This window comes from Hydra viridissima, unplaced genomic scaffold (genome assembly GCF_058129835.1).
Source record: "Hydra viridissima isolate aposymbiotic clone 2 unplaced genomic scaffold, HvirCarnegie_v1 scaffold_7, whole genome shotgun sequence".
NCBI classification, from domain to species: Eukaryota; Metazoa; Cnidaria; class Hydrozoa; order Anthoathecata; family Hydridae; genus Hydra; species Hydra viridissima.
Window position 1 is genome coordinate 6,744,445 of NW_028324306.1, and position 20,493 is coordinate 6,764,937.

Here is a 20,493-nt window from a genome sequence, read left to right on the forward strand (position 1 = left end):
CCTGCAAATAGGGTAACTCCAATTTTAACCTAAAATCATGTTTTGATGTCGTCGAGTACACAGAAGGTTGTCACCTGCAATGTGCAAATTAAACCACTCTTAACTTTCAAAATAAAAAAGTACCAAATAGAGTTTTGGAACATGGATGTAAATATTTTATTTTTTAAGTTTTTTTTGTAATCCCGTAAAATTGCATAAAACGGAGTTGGTCGATAGCAGATTAAGCCACCAAATAATATTACACTGTCGAGCCGAGCTGGTAAACTTTTTGTTTCAAATCTTATTAATTTAAGACTTGTTATTTTTATGTGAGAAAAGAAAATTTGTTGTTGTAAAGACAAGGAGCAATTTATAAAAAGAGTGAAAGGATATCAGAAGTTTTAGATTCTTTTGAAAATAACACCAAATTTGATTCCGATTGCTCAATGTTTTAACAAGTTAAAAAACGCAGCTGGCTGCGTTGAGGTCAAAGTCAAGTTAAGGAATTCAAGTCAAGGAATTCTTTTCACAATTACCACAAAATGCTGCTGAAAAGGGAAGAAAATAAATACAACTTTGTAAAATCCATGTTCTTCTGTGAAAAATGTGCAGCCATTTGTATAAATTCTCGGAATTTTGTAAAGAACAATTAAATTTTAGGAACTGACAATGAAAATCTTTTTTATAGACAAATTTATAAAGTTTTTATTTAAAAGTTAAAAACTCTTTCGATGGAACGCAACTTTTTTTTTTTTCTCAAAGCGGCGGTAAAAATCTCATTAAGAGGCTCGTTTTTTTATTTCTCTTATAAAAACCTTATTTTTCAAAGAAGTGCTCTTTTAAAACATTTCTCTTTCAGGTGATTTTTACGAAGCATGCGCCTTGTTTAGCTAATTTCAATGCTTTCTTTACTTCTTCTTTTTTTCGCTCCTCTTTGTCTCTAAGCAACCTACAAAATAATAAATTTTTAACATTATCATATTTGATGGCCTAATCACTCCACGATTTTTTTATTTAAACTGACATCGTATTTTAAAGATTGTTATTTACTTTGTTCTTACAGTTAGTGATTTAACATATCAAATGCATCATTTAAATATATTAGACTATGCATTGGCGCTGGTGTTTTTTTTTATTGTTGTTGCTGTTGTTAATCTCAGTCTTTTAAGATAAATCGAACTTTCTGAAGTAACAGAAAAACGAAACCCTGATGCATATAATAGACAACGATACTGATGCAATGCACACTTAGTACACACTTAATACACACTTAATAAGATTTAATGTACAATTTTTGATTCAAAAACATTTCTACGCTGATTTTAATTTCAAATTTCTTCTCTGAATTATTTTCAAATTTAATGCAAAAATCTGAGGAAATGGTTTAACAAAAATCCTAATAAAGAGGGTAAAAATGAGAGAAAATCTCGTCATACAAAGAATTTTAAGTAATCACAAAAACTGCTCGCATTAAAATCAAAATCCCCAGAGGATTTTATATGTTTTTATAATTTTTTTTTTTTTTTTCACCTCATCGTCTTTGAAGGAATGAATCCACTACTCAATGCAACTACAACTAAGCAGCATGGCTCCACCACTGTTAACACCTCGGAAATATATTCATCTAACTTTCGTAGAGTATCCTTTAAAATCAAGGCTTTTAAAAATACAAAGACCATTTTTATAAAATAACTGAAAAATTAAATTTCCTTTTTTAAAAATGAACACAATTTTCACTTATTTGAAAAACGATATACCTTGCGTTCTTTTTCGGTGATAACAACTTCAGCTAAACATACAAGTGTGCACATGCACACAAAAGATATTAGAAGAATTATAATGGTTTCACAAAGAGACTTTTTACTTAAATTAGGTGTTGTTACTTTATAGTGAAAATTAGGTGTTGTTACTTTATAGTGAAAATTAGGTGTTGTTACTTTATAGTGAAAATTAGGTGTTGTTACTTTATAGTGAAAATTAGGTGTTGTTACTTTATAGTGAAAATTAGGAAGTTTTAGAGCCCGATATACACTGCCAGGGTTTTGATCCTTTTTTTAAGGAAATATTCGGAGGAAAATTAGTTTTTAATGCATTTCCTTTTTGTATGCGATAAGTGAATGAACCATGTAACCAAACTGTAATAAAATTTTTTGTATAAGGTTTTTTTTACTTACACTTTAACAGTTGCTCATAGCTTCTAAAATGACAGAAAGTAAAGTCGACGGTATTTACAAACTTTTTCCCATTTGATGCGACCTACAGAAAAATGAATCATTTATACATATACACATATCCCTCTATGCACACGGTTATAACACATAGAGAGAAAGAAAAAAATTACCTGCTCATCTGAAGCGCATGCGATTCCGTGATTGTTTCCATGCGCATACTGACGAACGATATTTGCCGCATCCATGATCACGCCTTTAAAGTATTTTTAGAGTAATTACTTATTACTTTACACATTTAAATATAAATTCTTAAATTTTCCTATATCGTTTAAGAAAAAGAACGTTTTCTATCAGTGTATCAGATAAAAGTTGATATAGAAGTGTTGTGCATAATTGTATATAAATGTATGTAATTATGCACAACGCTTCTAGCAATTTATTTCAACAAATTTCACTGAAAGATTGCAAACAGCTAACAGCCTTGTTAAAATTGGACTATTTCTAAATGCTGACTTTAAATTATATATCTAATATACGTACCTTTCTTTCCAGCGCGTGTTAAACCGTCGAATATGCTACAAAGTAATAACACAAATTCGAAAAATATTAAAGTGAAGAGAATATAACAGAATATCGTAAATAAAGATGTAAATAACGGCATAACAGCAAATATATCCGCAGATCATTTTTTGAACATGTCATTAGATATAATTTACCTGTTAAATTCATTTTACTTAAAAATATAAGAATTGAATTATTAAGATCGAATTTTTTACCTAGAAAAAATTATTTTAAAACTTGTATTTTACTTCGTTTCATAACTTATTTTGAAAATTGCTCCAGGTAAAAAAGGTTGTTCATTTTTTTGTTCTTGGGTAGTAATTGTTACAACCTCGTTGCTAATGGATAAATAGTGTAAAAAATGGTTATACTCAGGACATAAAGTTCTTTAGAAATCCTATAGAATTTCTCTTTTAGTTAATAGCATTCTTCAAGCTACTTCACCTTTCTCTTTCAACTTGAGGATTCCCAAATGATGGTCCTAATAATTAGATTAAAAATAATTAAGATTAAAAATAATTAAGATTAAAAATAATTAGATTAAAAATAATTAAGATTAAAAATAATTAAGATTAAAAATAATTAGATTAAAAATAATTAGATTAAAAATAATTAGATTAAAAATAATTAAGATTAAAAATAATTAAGATTAAAAATAATTAAGATTAAAAATAATTAAGATTAAAAATAATTAAGATTAAAAATAATTAGATTAAAAATAATTAAGATTAAAAATAATTAAGATTAAAAATAATTAAGATTAAAAATAATTAAGATTAAAAATAATTAGATTAAAAATAATTAGATTAAAAATAATTAAGATTAAAAATAATTAAGATTAAAAATAATTAGATTAAAAATAATTAGATTAAAAATAATTAAGATTAAAAATAATTAAGATTAAAAATAATTAAGATTAAAAATAATTAGATTAAAAATAATTAAGATTAAAAATAATTAAGATTAAAAATAATTAAGATTAAAAATAATTAAGATTAAAAATAATTAGATTAAAAATAATTAAGATTAAAAATAATTAGATTAAAAATAATTAGATTAAAAATAATTAAGATTAAAAATAATTAGATTAAAAATAATTAAGATTAAAAATAATTAAGATTAAAAATAATTAGATTAAAAATAATTAGATTAAAAATAATTAGATTAAAAATAATTAAGATTAAAAATAATTAAGATTAAAAATAATTAGATTAAAAATAATTAGATTAAAAATAATTAGATTAAAAATAATTAAGATTAAAAATAATTAAGATTAAAAATAATTAAGATTAAAAATAATTAAGATTAAAAATAATTAAGATTAAAAATAATTAGATTAAAAATAATTAAGATTAAAAATAATTAAGATTAAAAATAATTAAGATTAAAAATAATTAAGATTAAAAATAATTAGATTAAAAATAATTAGATTAAAAATAATTAAGATTAAAAATAATTAAGATTAAAAATAATTAGATTAAAAATAATTAGATTAAAAATAATTAAGATTAAAAATAATTAAGATTAAAAATAATTAAGATTAAAAATAATTAGATTAAAAATAATTAAGATTAAAAATAATTAAGATTAAAAATAATTAAGATTAAAAATAATTAAGATTAAAAATAATTAGATTAAAAATAATTAAGATTAAAAATAATTAAGATTAAAAATAATTAGATTAAAAATAATTAGATTAAAAATAATTAGATTAAAAATAATTAAGATTAAAAATAATTAAGATTAAAAATAATTAGATTAAAAATAATTAAGATTAAAAATAATTAGATTAAAAATAATTAGATTAAAAATAATTAAGATTAAAAATAATTAAGATTAAAAATAATTAGATTAAAAATAATTAGATTAAAAATAATTAGATTAAAAATAATTAAGATTAAAAATAATTAAGATTAAAAATAATTAGATTAAAAATAATTAAGATTAAAAATAATTAGATTAAAAATAATTAGATTAAAAATAATTAAGATTAAAAATAATTAGATTAAAAATAATTAGATTAAAAATAATTAAGATTAAAAATAATTAGATTAAAAATAATTAAGATTAAAAATAATTAAGATTAAAAATAATTAGATTAAAAATAATTAGATTAAAAATAATTAGATTAAAAATAATTAAGATTAAAAATAATTAAGATTAAAAATAATTAAGATTAAAAATAATTAAGATTAAAAATAATTAGATTAAAAATAATTAAGATTAAAAATAATTAAGATTAAAAATAATTAGATTAAAAATAATTAGATTAAAAATAATTAGATTAAAAATAATTAAGATTAAAAATAATTAAGATTAAAAATAATTAGATTAAAAATAATTAGATTAAAAATAATTAGATTAAAAATAATTAAGATTAAAAATAATTAAGATTAAAAAGATAAAATATGCACAAACAAACAAAATTTTTAGGCAAAAATTTTAACAAAAAAACATTTCTTAGAGTCTTTGAATACTTTTTAAATTGTAATGCACATTTTTACATAAGTGCAGTAACTGTAAACATAACACTTCAAATTTTAATGTAGTGTTTAGAATATTTTGGGACAATTTCTAAAATATTCAAAATAAGGGTTAAAACTAATGGATTAAAAATTAATTTTTAAGTTTAAATGCAATGAGACAGCACGCTATATGCTTTTTAAAAATGTTTAGCTTTTGCCAAATAAAAAATGTTTTGTTATTATTTGTTATGTATTTGTTTATTTTGATGCAATTTATTACTCACTCAAAAAACAATTGAACTCTTGGAAAAAAAACCTTCACAGTATTTACCAAACTAGTGTTCTGACAAAAGAAACTAAGCTTAATTGCACAAAAAAATAAGACATTGATATCAAAATGTGTAAAAGAGTCTATAAATATTTTTATAATCTGGTAAAATTAATTACTCTGCATATCACCAAATTATGATAAAAAGGCAACTAAATAACTGTATCATTAACATTAAAACAGCGGTATCTAGCAATTTGAATTGTCATGACAATTGTAAGATACCAGAACACTGACAAGTAAATGAATAAATGTCTAAAATTGAAATTTATTTACCTTTTTCAACTTTTAGTTTGACAAGCTCCATACAAGCTCTAGCATCCTCTATGGAACAATGCCCTTTTTCTGTGTTTTGAATATCACGACTTTAAAATATTTTAAATATATATGCCAAGTTATAAATAAAAGACTACTACTTTTATATAATGCAATTAAAAATTCAGTGGTGCAGAATTCCTCAAACAAAAACCAGCATAATCATTTTTCATCACCATTATTAAAAACTGAAGTCTTAATGAAATGACATACTTCAGGTAAGTTTTAACAAGAAAACGTAGAGATGATTTATATCTTGGTCCACGTTGATCTACATACAATACAGATGTGTCAATAATGTTGTCATGGTGAAGCTAAATGAAATTTAAGAAGAACCATAAAAGATTGGAAAGTTTTACTACTTTGACAATATTGAAATTTTTGACATTATTCAAATCAGAAATATTTTTCTGAATCAGCAATCCAATAATTATAGTATAAAACTGTTTGGTAATGAGTGATACATAAGTTATTGGAGAAACTTGATCTTAATTTAATTAGCTTATTAAACAATCATGTGATTTGATGCATATGTAAAAAAAATCTATGACATGTTTATTTTTTAAAATGCATTTAATTAAAATGAGGTTAAATGCAGCAGAATGAGAATCTCTTCCAAAACATCTCAAAATGTCATTTGTAAAAAACCTTTAAATAAAAAATAATGAAATTGTATATTGTTTCAAAAAAGAAGGTATAGCTCAAAATACAAGCTGTAAGTACTTAAATAGACTTAAAACTGGTCAGTCTTTTCTGATAAAAAGAGGTCTGTTTGTCTGACATCCTTGACTAGAGAAAAGAAAGCTAAACTCAAGAGATTTGTCATCTATCAAAAAGAGTTCAGTCAGATAAAATTTGATCTTAAACTCAATGTAAATCAATCCAGAAACTGTGAAAAGATTCATAAATACTATAAAAAAATATTCATAAATATTGAACAACAAATAAAACCAAACAAAAGACTAATAAATACACTATTGAACAACAAATAAAACCAAATAAAAGAAGCAAAAAACTTGTTAACTAATTCTATAATACAAAATCATTTCTGGTCATAGATGATGAAAAATACTTTTGTTTTACAGGTGAAAACATACCTGGAAATTCTGGATACTACACAAACATAAAAGAAACATGCACATAATGTGTTTGTTTTGAAGGAAAAGAGAAATTTCTAAAATTATTAATGAAGATAGTCGTATCTGACCATAGTATATCTGAGCAATTGTTTTGTACTTCAAAGGCTGTAGTAATCAATATATCAATTTATATTAATGAATGTTCATAAAAATGACTTCTTTCATCCATTCATAAGTATCATGGTAACTTTAAATATTTATTTTGGCTAGATTCAGCAAATTTTCAATACTCTAAAGGCTCTCTAAACTGGATGGAGATTATACCAATAATATTGATTAGGAATCCAACCCACTAAATGTCCCTCAAGCACAACCAGTTGAGAATATTTGGGTATATTTGGCTCAAAAGACTTATGAGGGAGGTTGGAAAGATCAACAGAGCAAGTCTTGGTTGATTGCATCAAATTGAAACTAAAAGAAATTGAAATATTTACAGCTGCTTATGAAAGTTGTTAAAGTCAAATTATGATCTGTTGCAGATGATGGAATTTTTTCATATAAGAAATAACTGAATTTCATTCATAAATACTTTACTTTAAAAAGATCTTATTTTTCTTTGTTTATAAAGAAGATACTAAAGTTTTTATTTTGCCCAGTAACTTATGCATCATCCATTAAAAACTCAGTATTAAAAAAAAAAAAAAAATCTGAAATGTCATTTTATTCCTTTTTTTCATTTACCTTCAAGAAAGTTTTCTTTAACTGTTCTTCAATTTCACAAGAATGAGGTGAAGTAATAAGACTTACAGCTTACACCAATATACACTTCATTATATCTTTCAATGTCTTTACTAATCCTTCAAAGTCTGATTTCAGAGTCTGATTTCAATTTTATTCCAGAACAAGTTTATTGTTTAAATGATCACATGTTTATAATTATGGTTTTTTAGGAATGTTATGAAGATAAATTTTAAACCATCAAGAAATCAAAAGTTTTCAATAAATGACCTCTCTATGTAAAATTTTTTTCTCTGTTGTCTTATTTTTCTCTGTAAAATAAGACAACTGTGTTGTTTCTTTTTTAAATATATTCCTTAAAAGTTTTTTAAACTCACTTAGAAATAGTTTTAAAAATGTTCCCTAAAGTTAGGGTCTTAACAAGTCTAAAGTAAGAAAAGCTATTTTCACCACTATAAGTTTTTAAACTCTTTTTAATGCAGAAAAAACAGAATCTAAACTTTTGATAAAATATAAAATGCAATGACACTGAATGTGTTATATTCTGATGAACATAGCCTGTCATTTGTTTTGTATTTGCACACAGAAGGATCAGAATTGTGGTTCTGATCTACAAAGAGTGTCAGAGTGTATCATTTCTAACTTCTAATTTTCTTCTTCAAAATGTTAATTAACAAAAACAGTTTGTATATTTAATAAAATACTCAAAGAATCATTTTACCATCAATGAGCGCAAATCAAAATCAAGAGAATGGCCAATTAGTATTGTATCAGGCTGGATGATTCCTAGCAAATCTGTTTGCACATCTTGCAATGTAGTAGTTACCCCATGTAGAATTTCTGGAGTTATCCCACTAAATCTAAAATTATATTAAAGTACATTACAGGTGAAATTGTTATATTCCAATAGCAGAAATTAAAATCTTTTTTCACCATGAACATCTTATGGTCAAAGAGGAAAAATAAACATGCTTTCTAAAAATACGTCACATTAATCACTTACTGTGTAAGATAGTCAGTAATAGGACTATCAGGTTGAACAAGCTGATCATAAACTACTTTTAAGTTTTCATCCACAATAGACACACGAGTTAGTGCACGCTTATCACCAGCAGTATTGCACTACATAAAAATAAACTGAAGATGAATTATGGAAATATAGCAATTTTTGGTGAAGTCGTGTAACTTATTGTTAACTTTTAATTACGAAAAAAAACAATGTAAGAAAAGAACAAGTTTAACATAAAAATTATTTACCATTTCACAGTCGATTGCTAGCAATTTACTTTTTTTATGAGCACGAACCACCTCATTGTTTTTTCGAGTGGAAACAACACCTGTAAGATGTAATAAGCAGTTGTCAAACAATAAATAACAATTGTGTAACAATTGTATAATTTAAGGAAAAATATGCAACTGATTGAAACTGATGATTGAAGTTAAAGACAGTTTTTTTTACATATTCCTACATGATAATATAAATTCCAAGGAAGCAGTGGCCACCTATGGATAAAAGTGGGGAAAACAATTAATCTGTATTAAGTTTTTATAAACATTCTAAATTAGAGTGGGGCAAAAGGAGTACTAGGCTAATAATGACATTTCAGAAAATGCAGTAACTGAGTTGATTGAAATGTATAAAAGTGCTACTATACCTACTATTTCATTAAACAGTGAATAAAATACAAAGATTTACTAAGAAAATATCCAGAATCAAAGAAAAATTTTCTTTTTAAGACATCAATTTATACGGCATGTTTAATATTTGTACATGTAAGTATGCTGATGTAAGTATGCCGATGTAAGTATGCCGATGTAAGTATGCCGATGTAAGTATGCCGATGAGTTGTGACAAGAACAGATTGTTAATGTACTTATGGAATAAAACTTACTTATGTTTTTAACGTATATTTGTTTTAAAAGATACATATATTTTTTATTTTAATACAGGTAAAAGTAATGTAGTAATCTAAAAAATTGAACTAAATCTTAGAAACTGCTTCAATTATTTATGTTTGATGCCAACAAATTCAAGGAAACCTTGATTGGTGGGAGAAACAAGACACTTAGTAGCTGAAACTTGCTCCACAGCAGAATCTAACAATTTAGTTTTCCATAGTTTCATGTAGTATTGGTGATGTTAAAGATGTAGTATTGGTGATGTTGAAGATACAGAGATAAATGATTTATGTGCAGATTAGTTGCATCTAATTAAAATGTCTCAATATCCGATTCAGTTACAATGCCAGTGATAATCACAACTGCTATCTGCAAAGTGCTCAACCTGGTATGATTAATTATGCAAGACGGCTAAATAAAGTCAACCAATTGTTCTGGCTGCATGCTTGCTTAGATCATCCCTCCAATAATCAGCAATTTGTTATAAAAGTTGTAGTCAATTTTATGCAACATCATAGTTTTTATGATAAATTACATACTGTTTGCCAAGTACTTTTTCTTTATGTTATCATTGAAACTTGACAAAACTGTCAAGTTGACATTACTCAAGTACTCCAAGACAACAGCTAACTTTTACTATCTTAATAAAATCTTGTCTCTGAAAATCTCTGAGAAAAAAGGGACATTGGCTATGAAGATAGAAATATCAGAATAATATTTCAAGTGACAGAATTAATTGCTTTGACAAGAACAGTATTAAAATAAATTCTGAGTTCTACAAAGTTCTGGGAAAAGGACAATTATGACTCTTTTTGACTTTTGACAGTTTTAAACGCAATGTTATATGATCTTGTTATATTAAAAATATATTATCAGAATCTCCAAATCTTCTGCTTAACATCATGTTAAAAAGAGGAATATCAAATACATTTTAGCAGGGTTTAACAATTTTATTTGTTAAAAGATATACTTCTTTTTTAGGAAAGCTTGATGGTTTAAGTTGTTTGAAATTTTTTTAACTAAAACTTGTAAGTAAACTAAAAATATAAATTTCCTTTCTTAACTTAATTAAACAATAGGTTTTTATAGGTTTATAGGCTCCTAGTGTAAACTGAATTAAGCATTAAATTTACCAATCTACATTTAACTTTTTTAGATATGGTCACTAAAATGTATTTGTATATAGAATGTTCAAGCCAAACTATCAAAACATATAGGCCTTAAATTGGATACCAATCAATCAGGTATTAAAAATTAACTTATATTATCAAAGAAACTGGAATCATGCACATTATAGAACAAAAATATTTGAAAGAGAAATTAATGTATTGGCAAATAAAAATCTCTATCACACGACCTAAAATCAGAAGTAGCTCCTTAAACTTCTAAAGAAGACTAAAAAATTGATTTTAGGGAGGAGTCTTATAGGACAAAATAAAAAAAACCTTTATATCAGCAGCAGAAAAAACACCATATGTACTTATAAAAACTGCTATTTACCTTCTGCAAAAAAAGAGATGTGATTCTGTGCAATCAATTTAGATTACATGTTTGTAGCATGTCCATTAAATCTGTGTATTACAACTACATGGATTTGATGGACTCATTAGAAAAATTGTTTGGTTTAACCACAAACCATCATCAATAATAAACTGTTATCCTACTTTTTTTTAAAGTTTATAAAAGATACACATGATGTCCTTAAAAATGAAGAATACTTATAAAATGTATATTTGTTGAACTGTGTGGAATGACTATATATCATGTTAAATAGTACCAACAGCTTTGTCAGAACAAATTCTTTACATTCATATTCAATCTGACACTTAAACTTATCATTAATAATTATCCATGGTATTGCATACCACAAAATTTGAATAAAATTTTTATGCATGGACATTAGATTGTTCACATGATTATACTTGCCATTAGAATGCTTTGTTAAGAATCACAAGAAGCTTGCAACAAAAATTTCAAAAATATCAGGAAAATTTTACTTTTAAATGCAATTGTACAAACTATAACTTTTTTATGCAGACTGATGTGCTTATCTGACCCGATTGACCAACTTTTAAGGCTTCCTTGAAGAGATCGACAATGATAGATAAAACAAAACTTATCCAAGCATCAGCATGCTCGCAAATTTAAACTTTAAACTATGTTTTTTTAGAATAATGTCACAATTTGATGCAAAGTAAGATTAATTAGCCTATAAATGAGAAAGTTAATAAAACATCATAACACTGAACAACTAAAGAAAGTGTAATATCACTATAGCAATTGTAAACAAATATCTACCACTAGATCTGCAAATTAATTAAATGCAAAATAGTCTAGTTGATAATTTTGGTAATGATACCAGAATTAATTTATTTTGTCAATAATATGGCAATTCTGACCAATTTATTTATGAAGCAATTGACCTACAAGTATGAAAAAATAAAAACAATATTTAAAAAAAAATAAAACAAAGGTCACCCAAAATTATAAAAAACATTGACAAACTTCAAATAAAAAATATTTACACACCATGTTCAAGAGCAGCTGAGTTCCAGTCAGGGAAATCATTCACTTTCAATTGATAGTCACTTAAAATGTACTCATGAAAATCAAGTTCAGAATCTTCTGGAAAATAAGGTTAAGATACTAATTTTTAGTATGACTGTTTGAACCAATTAAACATTATTTTGTTTTTCCTTAAATTCAGTTTCTGATATTTAGTGTAGTTATACACCAACAACAGATATTCAACAATAACTTTTTATTATAAAAGCATTGTAATAAAAACTGTTGATTATTGTTTGATCATCGACTTAAATTTTAACATAGTTAAAAAACTGCATTATGCAATAACACAATATTGTTGCACCAAAAGTAGGGAAAAGAAAAAAATCTACCTTTGTCATTTTCTTTCTCCATCAACTGTCTTTGCAGCATTTTTTTTGACAAGCTGTACATTAGGTAGCTTTCTAAAGGAGACTTGAGCATGTAATCAGAGCCTTCATTTCGAACAGGAATATGCTGTTATAGGATGAAGTGAAGTAAAATTAATCAATTCAAAAGGACTAAAAAAATTGTAATAAAACTTGAATAAGAAACCTTATGTACATTAAAAAATAAAATAAAGGATTTAGTACAATAAAGTGGAGAACATACCTTGCCAAAACATTTTGTCAAAAATGGAAAACAATCTACATTCAGTGTAAAATCATCCTCTGAAACACCACCCACCATTAAAAAGATTGATCGCTTAATTCTGTTTCTACTTTTAATCTGACACCAATTTGGAACCACTACATAATTTGGGTCTGTCACAGTAATTAACAGAAGGGCGCGAATGTCATTGATATTTAATGATGAACCCATTGCTCGCTTACCCCCCAAAGAAAAAAGCTCATCAACGTCAAATTTTATAGAGGGAGGATGGTCCTAATTGAAAATAATGTGAATTATACTTTTTTTAAGATAATGCTCTTAGCTCTGAAGTAGAAGTATTAATACACAATTTACTTTTTTTTTTTTGTTCCGCTTGGTTACAACTTGAAAGTCATTCTCAGCTGTATTTAAAATCAAATAACTATAAATCAAATAACTATAAATCAAATAACTATAAATCAAATAACTATAAATTGACCAATGAACAAATGTAAAACAAGTACAAGAAAATACTACCTACTACAAGAAAATTTAACCAATCAAAACTTAAATTAATTTTTTAATTAAAATTTAGTTATCTGGTATAAGTACAAATACATTCTGCTTTACCATTTTTGTTTTGGTCCAGTTCTGCAATAACAGCTTCATGATCAGCTGACGAGTTTGTATTTTCAATATCCATTTCTATACAGTCATTCTGTAAGACAAAAACTTTAAGCCATTTACTTAAGTTTATGATTTTTTATAAACTTTAATGTGAAGCTCATACATTTTTTTAAACTAATGTCAAAATAACATTTTTAAATTATTAATTTTTACAAAAAAACCAACCACTTTGCTTTTTTTCTTCCTCTTTCTTTTGTTTAAATTCTTTACTGAGACATCCATTTCTGAAAGTTTTAATAAAGACACTCATTCAACAAAAACCATTTCACTCAAATCACAGAAATCTTTTAAGTTTGACCATTAGCTTAACTGTTTAGCAATTTAAATGATTTTTATTATCAGCTTCAATTTTTTAGAATGAAAAAAAAAAAAAAAAAAACAAACAAACAAAAAATACATTTGCTAAACAAGACTTTATTCACCTGGTTATTTGACATCTGACACTTTATTCAACACAGCCAATTTTAAAATTGAAACAAATAACGTTTATATATTACTATCAATAAATATTTCCTATGTTCACCACAATTTAACGTATTAAAAAAACTGAAATTAAAAAATATATGTTTAAAATGTAATAGTACCCAAATTAAAAGAAATTAAAAAGGAACAGTTTGTGATCTGTTGTAAGTTTTGAGTGGTTAAAAAACAAGAGAACCAAATATGGATTTAAAACCAGATTTCTTAAACTAACCAAGGTTATGTTTTTTTATTAATATGCAACATCCGCTTTTTTGTAAAATACATACTATGAAAGTCTGCAAAAAATAAATTTTTGGTTAATAAATTATTATTCAGTTGTAAAGTTATATTAATTAAAAAAAAATCAACAAATTTTCTAAAGAAATTTATTTCACATAGGTATAAAAAGTTTGAAATTGACTGTAATTATTATATTAAATGTTATTACAACTGTTATATTAACTAAATTTCTTTTTTAAAGTATTTTCTTCACTTTTACATTATCTAAAAATTTCAATTCATCTTTTATACAATATTTTAAAAAATCTTCAAAATATATAACTTTCTATTAGTAATAGATTGAATCCAAAAAATTAAACATGCTAAAAAAAATCCATTTAAAGTTTACTAAATTGCACCAATCTATAGATCACTCACTTTAGTCACCTAAAAATAAAATTATTTTTAATTTTTTTTTTTTTTTAGTAACTAGCAAAATTTAGACACTTTCAAGCAGGCCGATCAATAACATTAAAAATGTATAACAAAGATTAATAAATAAGATAAGAAAAATATTTTGGAAGATAAATTTTACAGAAAGTTATGGCACAATTAAATATTGCAACTATAGCAAAAATGAACTAAAATAACTTTACTTCAACTGTTCTTCTCTTTGACTTGGTTGTGAGAAATCAATGCAAGGACTAACTGGGAGAATTAAGCTTGGGTTTCTTGTCTTGTTTAACTAATAAACAATTTTTTGTAGATTTTTATTTTAATTATTAACTTTAATGATGTATTAATTATTTAAATTTAATAACTATTTAATAAAATTTAATAACTATATTTTAATTTCATAAAAAGGAAGGAAAAAAAACTTATTTCAATTAAGAAATTTGAATTGATTTCTACAGCTTAACTTCTCAAGAAAATTCCAAACTTGTACCTAGCTTTTCAATAAAATTAAAAAAAAAATTCATAAAAAATTTTATGGAAAGATTTAATGGGTCATTGCATTATCAAACAACGAGGATTTGTTTGGACCAGAAAGCTGAAGAATGACATTCTTCCCCAACCCACAAGGTAGACATTAGTTACAGGGATATCCACAAGAAGCATGTTAACCCCAAATATTATTAAAAAAAAAAAAAAAAAGTAGATAGAATGCTAAAGTTATGCAGTTATCAAGACATGTGGATCAATAAAACATATTAAGTTTATTTTAATTGCAAAATAACATTTTTTATCTGCTACTTTTATGCTTCATTAATGTTTATGCTTCATACCTCTGGTTTACTTAAAAAAAAAAAAGGTAAAATGAACAACATTTCACTTAACATTGTAAATGATTTAACTGTTTTCAACTTTTCTAACTGCAGTGTATAGTTAATGATTTAAACATTACAATTTGAAATCATCAATGTTCCACAAAAATATTTTCATAAAAGAAAACAATCAAATTGTTTACATTTTTTATAGCAGTTGTTTTAAGTTTTCTATTGAAAAGGAAAAGCAATAAAAAATCATTTTAAATTTCAAAAAAGGCAAGTAACTCACCCAATACAAAGACTTGATATGGTCAAAGTGGATCATGTTCTTGATTGTTCCAGTTTGGTAAATATCTCGTGTATATCCCCATATGTTTTTGTACCAGCTTATCATTTGTTTAGAGCACTGTTGAAAATAAAAATGATTATATTTAGTTTTCTATTAACATGTTCATTTAAATAGTGACATAAATTTGTAACTGATTTTACCTTGAATAATGTATAATAACAGCTATCGAATCGAACAAGACATGAAAACAAGCAAATATCTACCAAGGTAATAGTATTTCCAGTTAAGTACCTGCTCTTTGAGAGAATATCTTCCACCTAAAAATAACAACAATAAAACTTAGGTATTAAACTTTGCATTATTAAGTTGTTTGTTTTGAACTTGTAAGAGTTAGAAATAAAAAGTTTCAAAGTGTTAAAGAAAATTGTTTTTACAATGATTCCTAAATTTGATGCTGGAAGAATCATATGAAAACAGGGATGTTGGAAGAGTCATATCAAAACATGATTGGTGGAAAAATCATGTTAAACATTTTAATTAAATGTTGTACACTGATCAGAATAGCAATATAATCAAAATAACATATATAGTCAAAATAGCTTGATTTTGTAGTTTATAGAATTTGTAATTAGCCAGCTCTAAATACTGATGGAATAAATTTTAAAATGAAAAATGTTTTTTTTTGTGAAAAAAAGGAGCATAAAAAGAACCCTGCTAAAAATCTCATTACCCTATCTAGACTATCGAACAGCTTATTAACATGTCTATCATAATCTTCCTGAAGTTTTGCAGATCCACATTTGTAAACACCCATAATGATATCACTATAAAAAGTTTAATTGAAGCTAATACTATGTGCTTGTTTTGTCTTGTTACTATGTACTTGTTTTTTTCAAAATAAAAAAATATCAAAACAAGTCAGCGAATCAAGCCTTACTCATTGATCCACTGATTCATTTTATCAATATCATTTTGTTTATCTTCTGGATAAATGTTGATAAGTGCGTGTTTCTCTGATGGTGAGAACTTGTTAAACTGTGTGTTTAGCATTTTCATAATATCTATAAAGTCATTGTTAACAATTTTCTTTGTTTGTTTATCAAAAAGAACAGGAATTTTTGTCTGTTTACTGTAACCTAAAGAGGTTACTCCTTGATACTCTGGATGTGACATTTCATAAACATCCTTCAAAAAGATTTTCCCACATACATTATCAGTACAACCACTTATATCAGGTGTAAATCTCCATCCAGTTTCAGCATCAAATACAGGATCAACTAAGCTAACTGATATTACATCTTCAAGACCTTTCAGCGCAAGCACAATAGTTGCCCTACAAATAATTGAAACACTAACAGTTTTTTCACAAACATTATTTCAACATAGTAAAAAAAGAAAAGTATGTGTTAAAGAACTTTCACCACTTAAATTATAATCAAGATAATTTGTATACTTTTGTTTATTTTAACTTACATGTTTGCAAATGGGCAACCACCACAAGCATATAAATGATACCTTTCTTTCTCAGCTTTATACGTGGTATCATCATTTTCATTTGATGAAATATAGTTACGAATTGCTTCATCACTCATTTTATGCTATTTGTTTATAATAAATAATATTATAAAAGCATTATAATAAAATGGTTTTCTTCATGTGGAAAATCACTTTCTTTAATATAAACTTTATTGGCAAAACTAGGTACCGCTTAATACAATGATTGCAGTTCAATTGTAAAAAATTATTTAAGTAAATCTTGTAGATAATAGAAGTGTGGAAATTATAGAAGCGTGAAGTGTTGTTAATAGAGAATTCTCTTTTTTTTTTTTGTATCATACTATTATTATTTCTTAAAATGGAAAAAAAGAAAAGAAAAAGAAAAATAATTTCCAAAAAAAAAGTTTCATCAAAAACTTATTTTGTAAAAAGTTTATTTTCAAAAAATCAAAAACAATTCATTTTAGTGCTTTGTTATACCATGAAACAATAGTTTTTTTCACCAAACCATCAACTTCATTTCATCCCATATCACCTCAACATACCACATTTTCTCCACGATTCTTTAATGTAGCTTGTTCTTTTGAAAGCTTTGTCTGGCATCTACCTAACCTTTTTTAGTCAATCACTTATTTTTAATCAAATTTAAATTCATCAGACCAAAAGAATATTTATCCAAAACTCAAAAGACAAAATGCTTTTTTAGGAAAATTTTCATCTTTCACTCCATTTTTGTTGTTATTATTGTTGTTAACAACATGAATTTTCTTTCTTGTATCCAAAAAAATTGTTCAAGCAATTTTCTATGATTTGTGAGTCTGATTTGATATTGAACTGCTTGAGGGTTAACAGACCAATGTCTGGCCGCATCATACTTATTGTTAAAAAGTAAAAGTCCATGTAGTGTTTTATGAATAAAGAAATTAGCATATAAATAGAATATTTAAGGATTGATATAATTCAGAAAGATTTTTAAATCAAACTTGATAAGTTTTTAAAGATCAATTTTTCAGATGCCGGCCAAAATATCTAATTCTTGCTGCTTAAATTTAATTCTGACCACTGGCTTATTTGCTTTAATCAGAAAAACTTTCAACTGAAAGAAGAAACATACAATATACAAGTTAAAAAAAAACAAAAAACAAAATAAAGAAACAAATAAAAGAATAATAAACATTTCATATCTATTATTTATTTTTTTTGCAGTTTGTTTAGAGCTATTTGTTTGGAGTCTTTTTTTCCTCTTGATATTTTTTTTTCTTTGAATAATTTTTTTTTTTTTTTTTGAACTTCTGCATGTTTTTTGTTGATGTAAGCAAAAATACTTTTGCTAGAATACAGTTTTCTTTTTTTTAATGATTCGAGCGCAATAAGCTAAAACATCAGAATCTGGATCTCCTGGAAAGATTTGATTTTTTAATGGAAAATTTTAATAGAGACTTGAGCCTGTTATTTCTGTTTTTTTTTAATGGCACCTTAATATTAACTGTAACTATATTTTTTACTGGGAATGGATTAGGAATAGCATATGTATGATCAAAATTTAATATAAAGGAATGCTGTTGCTAGATATGTTAAAAGGGAAGAGTCAACATCTGTTTCAATTAATTGATTTGATTGATAAATATTGGATTCTGCTGTTTTACAACGGTCATTAGATGCTTGAGGTAGATCATCAAAATTATTCAATAGCTGGCAATTCAATAATATTTATTTTGTTTACCACAGCTGCATCTAATAACTCTACAAAGTTGTGTGAGCTATGACCATCTAAAATAAGTAATTGAGGTCTGTCAGAATCAATTTTTGGAAGAAATCATTTGGTAAACCAGAAAAATGCAATTCCCTGCTTTTTCCAACAACTGTCAAAAACACTCAATGCGCTTCCTTCTGGTGCATTTTCAATTTAACAAATTTTATGACTATGTAGATCTAACTTCTTTTTTTAGTAATTAATTTTTCCAGGGCAATAATCAAATTGCATTTTAGTCTTGTCCAAATTCCATGTGCTCTGTGGTTTATTAAATTACTTTCAATTAACACATTTTTAAAAATAGAAAAGTCGAAGCTTTACAAACATTCATACACTGATGTCTAATAGCAGCTATACCATCTGGTTAATGAAAAGTTACATGTTTGTGCCTTTTGCACATCATACACTACTGTTTTTCAGGTGTTCCATTTTTGAATGATTTTTATGCTTCTCAACAAAGTTTTTAGTATATTTTAAAAATTTATATCAAATCTTATTCCTAATGCTGCATAATGCAAAATCAACTATTTTATTTTCTTCTTCATAATCTTTTTTTACAGCTTGAATGGCTGATATCAAAGCTGCATAATTCCATAAACAGTGTTTTCTAGATTTTAAAGTCCTATAAAAAAATATAAATATTAAACTATAAGATAGTTATTACTATCTATTAAGAAATGTTTGTGCATATGAGTGCATGCAGCTATAATATATGTAGATGCACATCTATAACATCAATTATTATAAAACAAAATTAGAACGTTGTTATATAACAAAACACTTAGTTAAAGGTACAGTGCATTAAGGCATATATATAGAGAGAGAACTATACATTTACAAAATGGTATATCTAATGTATTGTTGTAAATATTTGTTATTGATCTACTTAAAATTAAAAATACAGCTATAATTAATACTTTGTTTATAAATAATACAAGGTTTAATAAGTTTATTATATATATATATGTATATATATATATATATATATATATGTATATATATATATATATATATATATATATATATATATATATATAATAAAGTGCAGGAAACATACAATTGTGTCTATATATATGATCATTAACACACATTACACACATAACACAATGTATATTTATAATGTGTTAATGATCATGAATAAAGCTATGTCATAATTATGTATACATAAACATGTTTTATTTTGAAAGTTATAAATGTTATATTTTAAAAAATCATAAACATTGTCTATGACAAGAATCAGGAATAATCTTTGGCCAGATATTCACAAAGAAATAGATCTAATGAGCATTATTCAAAACTAGCATAAATATGTATACAATTTTAGCAACATTATATTCTAATAATAATTTCAGTTCAGGCGATTAACAAACGCAATAACGTTTGAATGTCGTTAGGAAAACTTCAAATATCAAACATTAAGTTTACGGAGCAAAAAATTAATCAAATGTTTCTAGTATGCTCTCAAAGCATCATCAAATCTATATACTTTTTTAATTCAACTTGAATTGCTTTTTGAATGATATGTTTCTTTGAATTCTTTGAATACGATACCCTTTGGTTTAATAAGAAACCGTTAACTAGGATGATTTTGGCCACCGAGTTGACTACTGAGATGATTTCTTTTAACAAACTATTGCCTATTGTAGTT

The 20,493-nt window shown here is 25.1% G+C and overlaps 2 protein-coding genes across 7 annotated transcripts; both read right to left on the bottom strand.

The window, feature by feature from the left end:
• Nucleotides 1–554: 554 nt before the first annotated feature.
• Nucleotides 555–13,913, bottom strand: LOC145184406 (uncharacterized). Of its 6 annotated transcripts, none has more exons than XM_090092134.1 (19): nucleotides 13,780–13,913; nucleotides 13,523–13,581; nucleotides 13,301–13,388; nucleotides 13,046–13,092; nucleotides 12,692–12,964; nucleotides 12,433–12,556; nucleotides 12,065–12,157; nucleotides 8,894–8,973; nucleotides 8,640–8,758; nucleotides 8,358–8,496; nucleotides 6,033–6,133; nucleotides 5,781–5,869; nucleotides 3,156–3,192; nucleotides 2,691–2,725; nucleotides 2,321–2,403; nucleotides 2,154–2,235; nucleotides 1,737–1,768; nucleotides 1,510–1,622; nucleotides 555–928 (listed from the first exon to the last, which is right to left on the bottom strand). In XM_090092134.1, the coding sequence occupies exons 2-19, from the start codon at nucleotides 13,577–13,579 to the stop codon at nucleotides 835–837; spliced, it is 1,686 nt and encodes a 561-aa protein (XP_089948260.1). In that variant the 5' UTR covers nucleotides 13,580–13,581; nucleotides 13,780–13,913; the 3' UTR covers nucleotides 555–834. The 6 variants fall into 6 exon arrangements, with proteins under 6 accessions (XP_089948260.1, XP_089948256.1, XP_089948259.1 ...); XM_090092130.1 differs by having other exon boundaries at nucleotides 12,065–12,160; XM_090092133.1 differs by having other exon boundaries at nucleotides 13,523–13,587; nucleotides 13,780–13,908.
• A 110-nt stretch (nucleotides 13,914–14,023) lies between these two features.
• LOC145184757 (uncharacterized) lies at nucleotides 14,024–18,699 on the bottom strand. Its single transcript, XM_090092138.1, has 7 exons — nucleotides 17,069–18,699; nucleotides 16,533–16,928; nucleotides 16,326–16,419; nucleotides 15,796–15,912; nucleotides 15,596–15,712; nucleotides 14,695–14,783; nucleotides 14,024–14,485 (listed from the first exon to the last, which is right to left on the bottom strand). Exons 1-7 carry the CDS (start codon nucleotides 17,185–17,187, stop codon nucleotides 14,482–14,484), a joined length of 936 nt encoding a protein of 311 aa, XP_089948264.1. The 5' UTR covers nucleotides 17,188–18,699; the 3' UTR covers nucleotides 14,024–14,481.
• Nucleotides 18,700–20,493: the final 1,794 nt, after the last annotated feature.

Excerpts from the sequence above, each read along its gene's own strand:
- LOC145184406 (XM_090092130.1), bottom strand. The coding sequence starts at position 13,579 with ATGGATGTCTCAGTAAAGAATTTAAACAAAAGAAAGAGGAAGAAAAAA. Across the intron at positions 6,134-8,357 it reads TTGATTTGCGCTCATTGATG|CTTCACCATGACAACATTAT; the intron begins GTAAAATGATTC and ends AATTTCATTTAG. Across the intron at positions 1,623-1,736 it reads TCACCGAAAAAGAACGCAAG|GATACTCTACGAAAGTTAGA; the intron begins GTATATCGTTTT and ends TTGATTTTAAAG.
- LOC145184757 (XM_090092138.1), bottom strand. The coding sequence starts at position 17,187 with ATGAGTGATGAAGCAATTCGTAACTATATTTCATCAAATGAAAATGAT. Across the intron at positions 16,420-16,532 it reads ATGAATCAGTGGATCAATGA|TGATATCATTATGGGTGTTT; the intron begins GTAAGGCTTGAT and ends AACTTTTTATAG. Across the intron at positions 15,713-15,795 it reads GTTATTATACATTATTCAAG|TGCTCTAAACAAATGATAAG; the intron begins GTAAAATCAGTT and ends TATTTTCAACAG.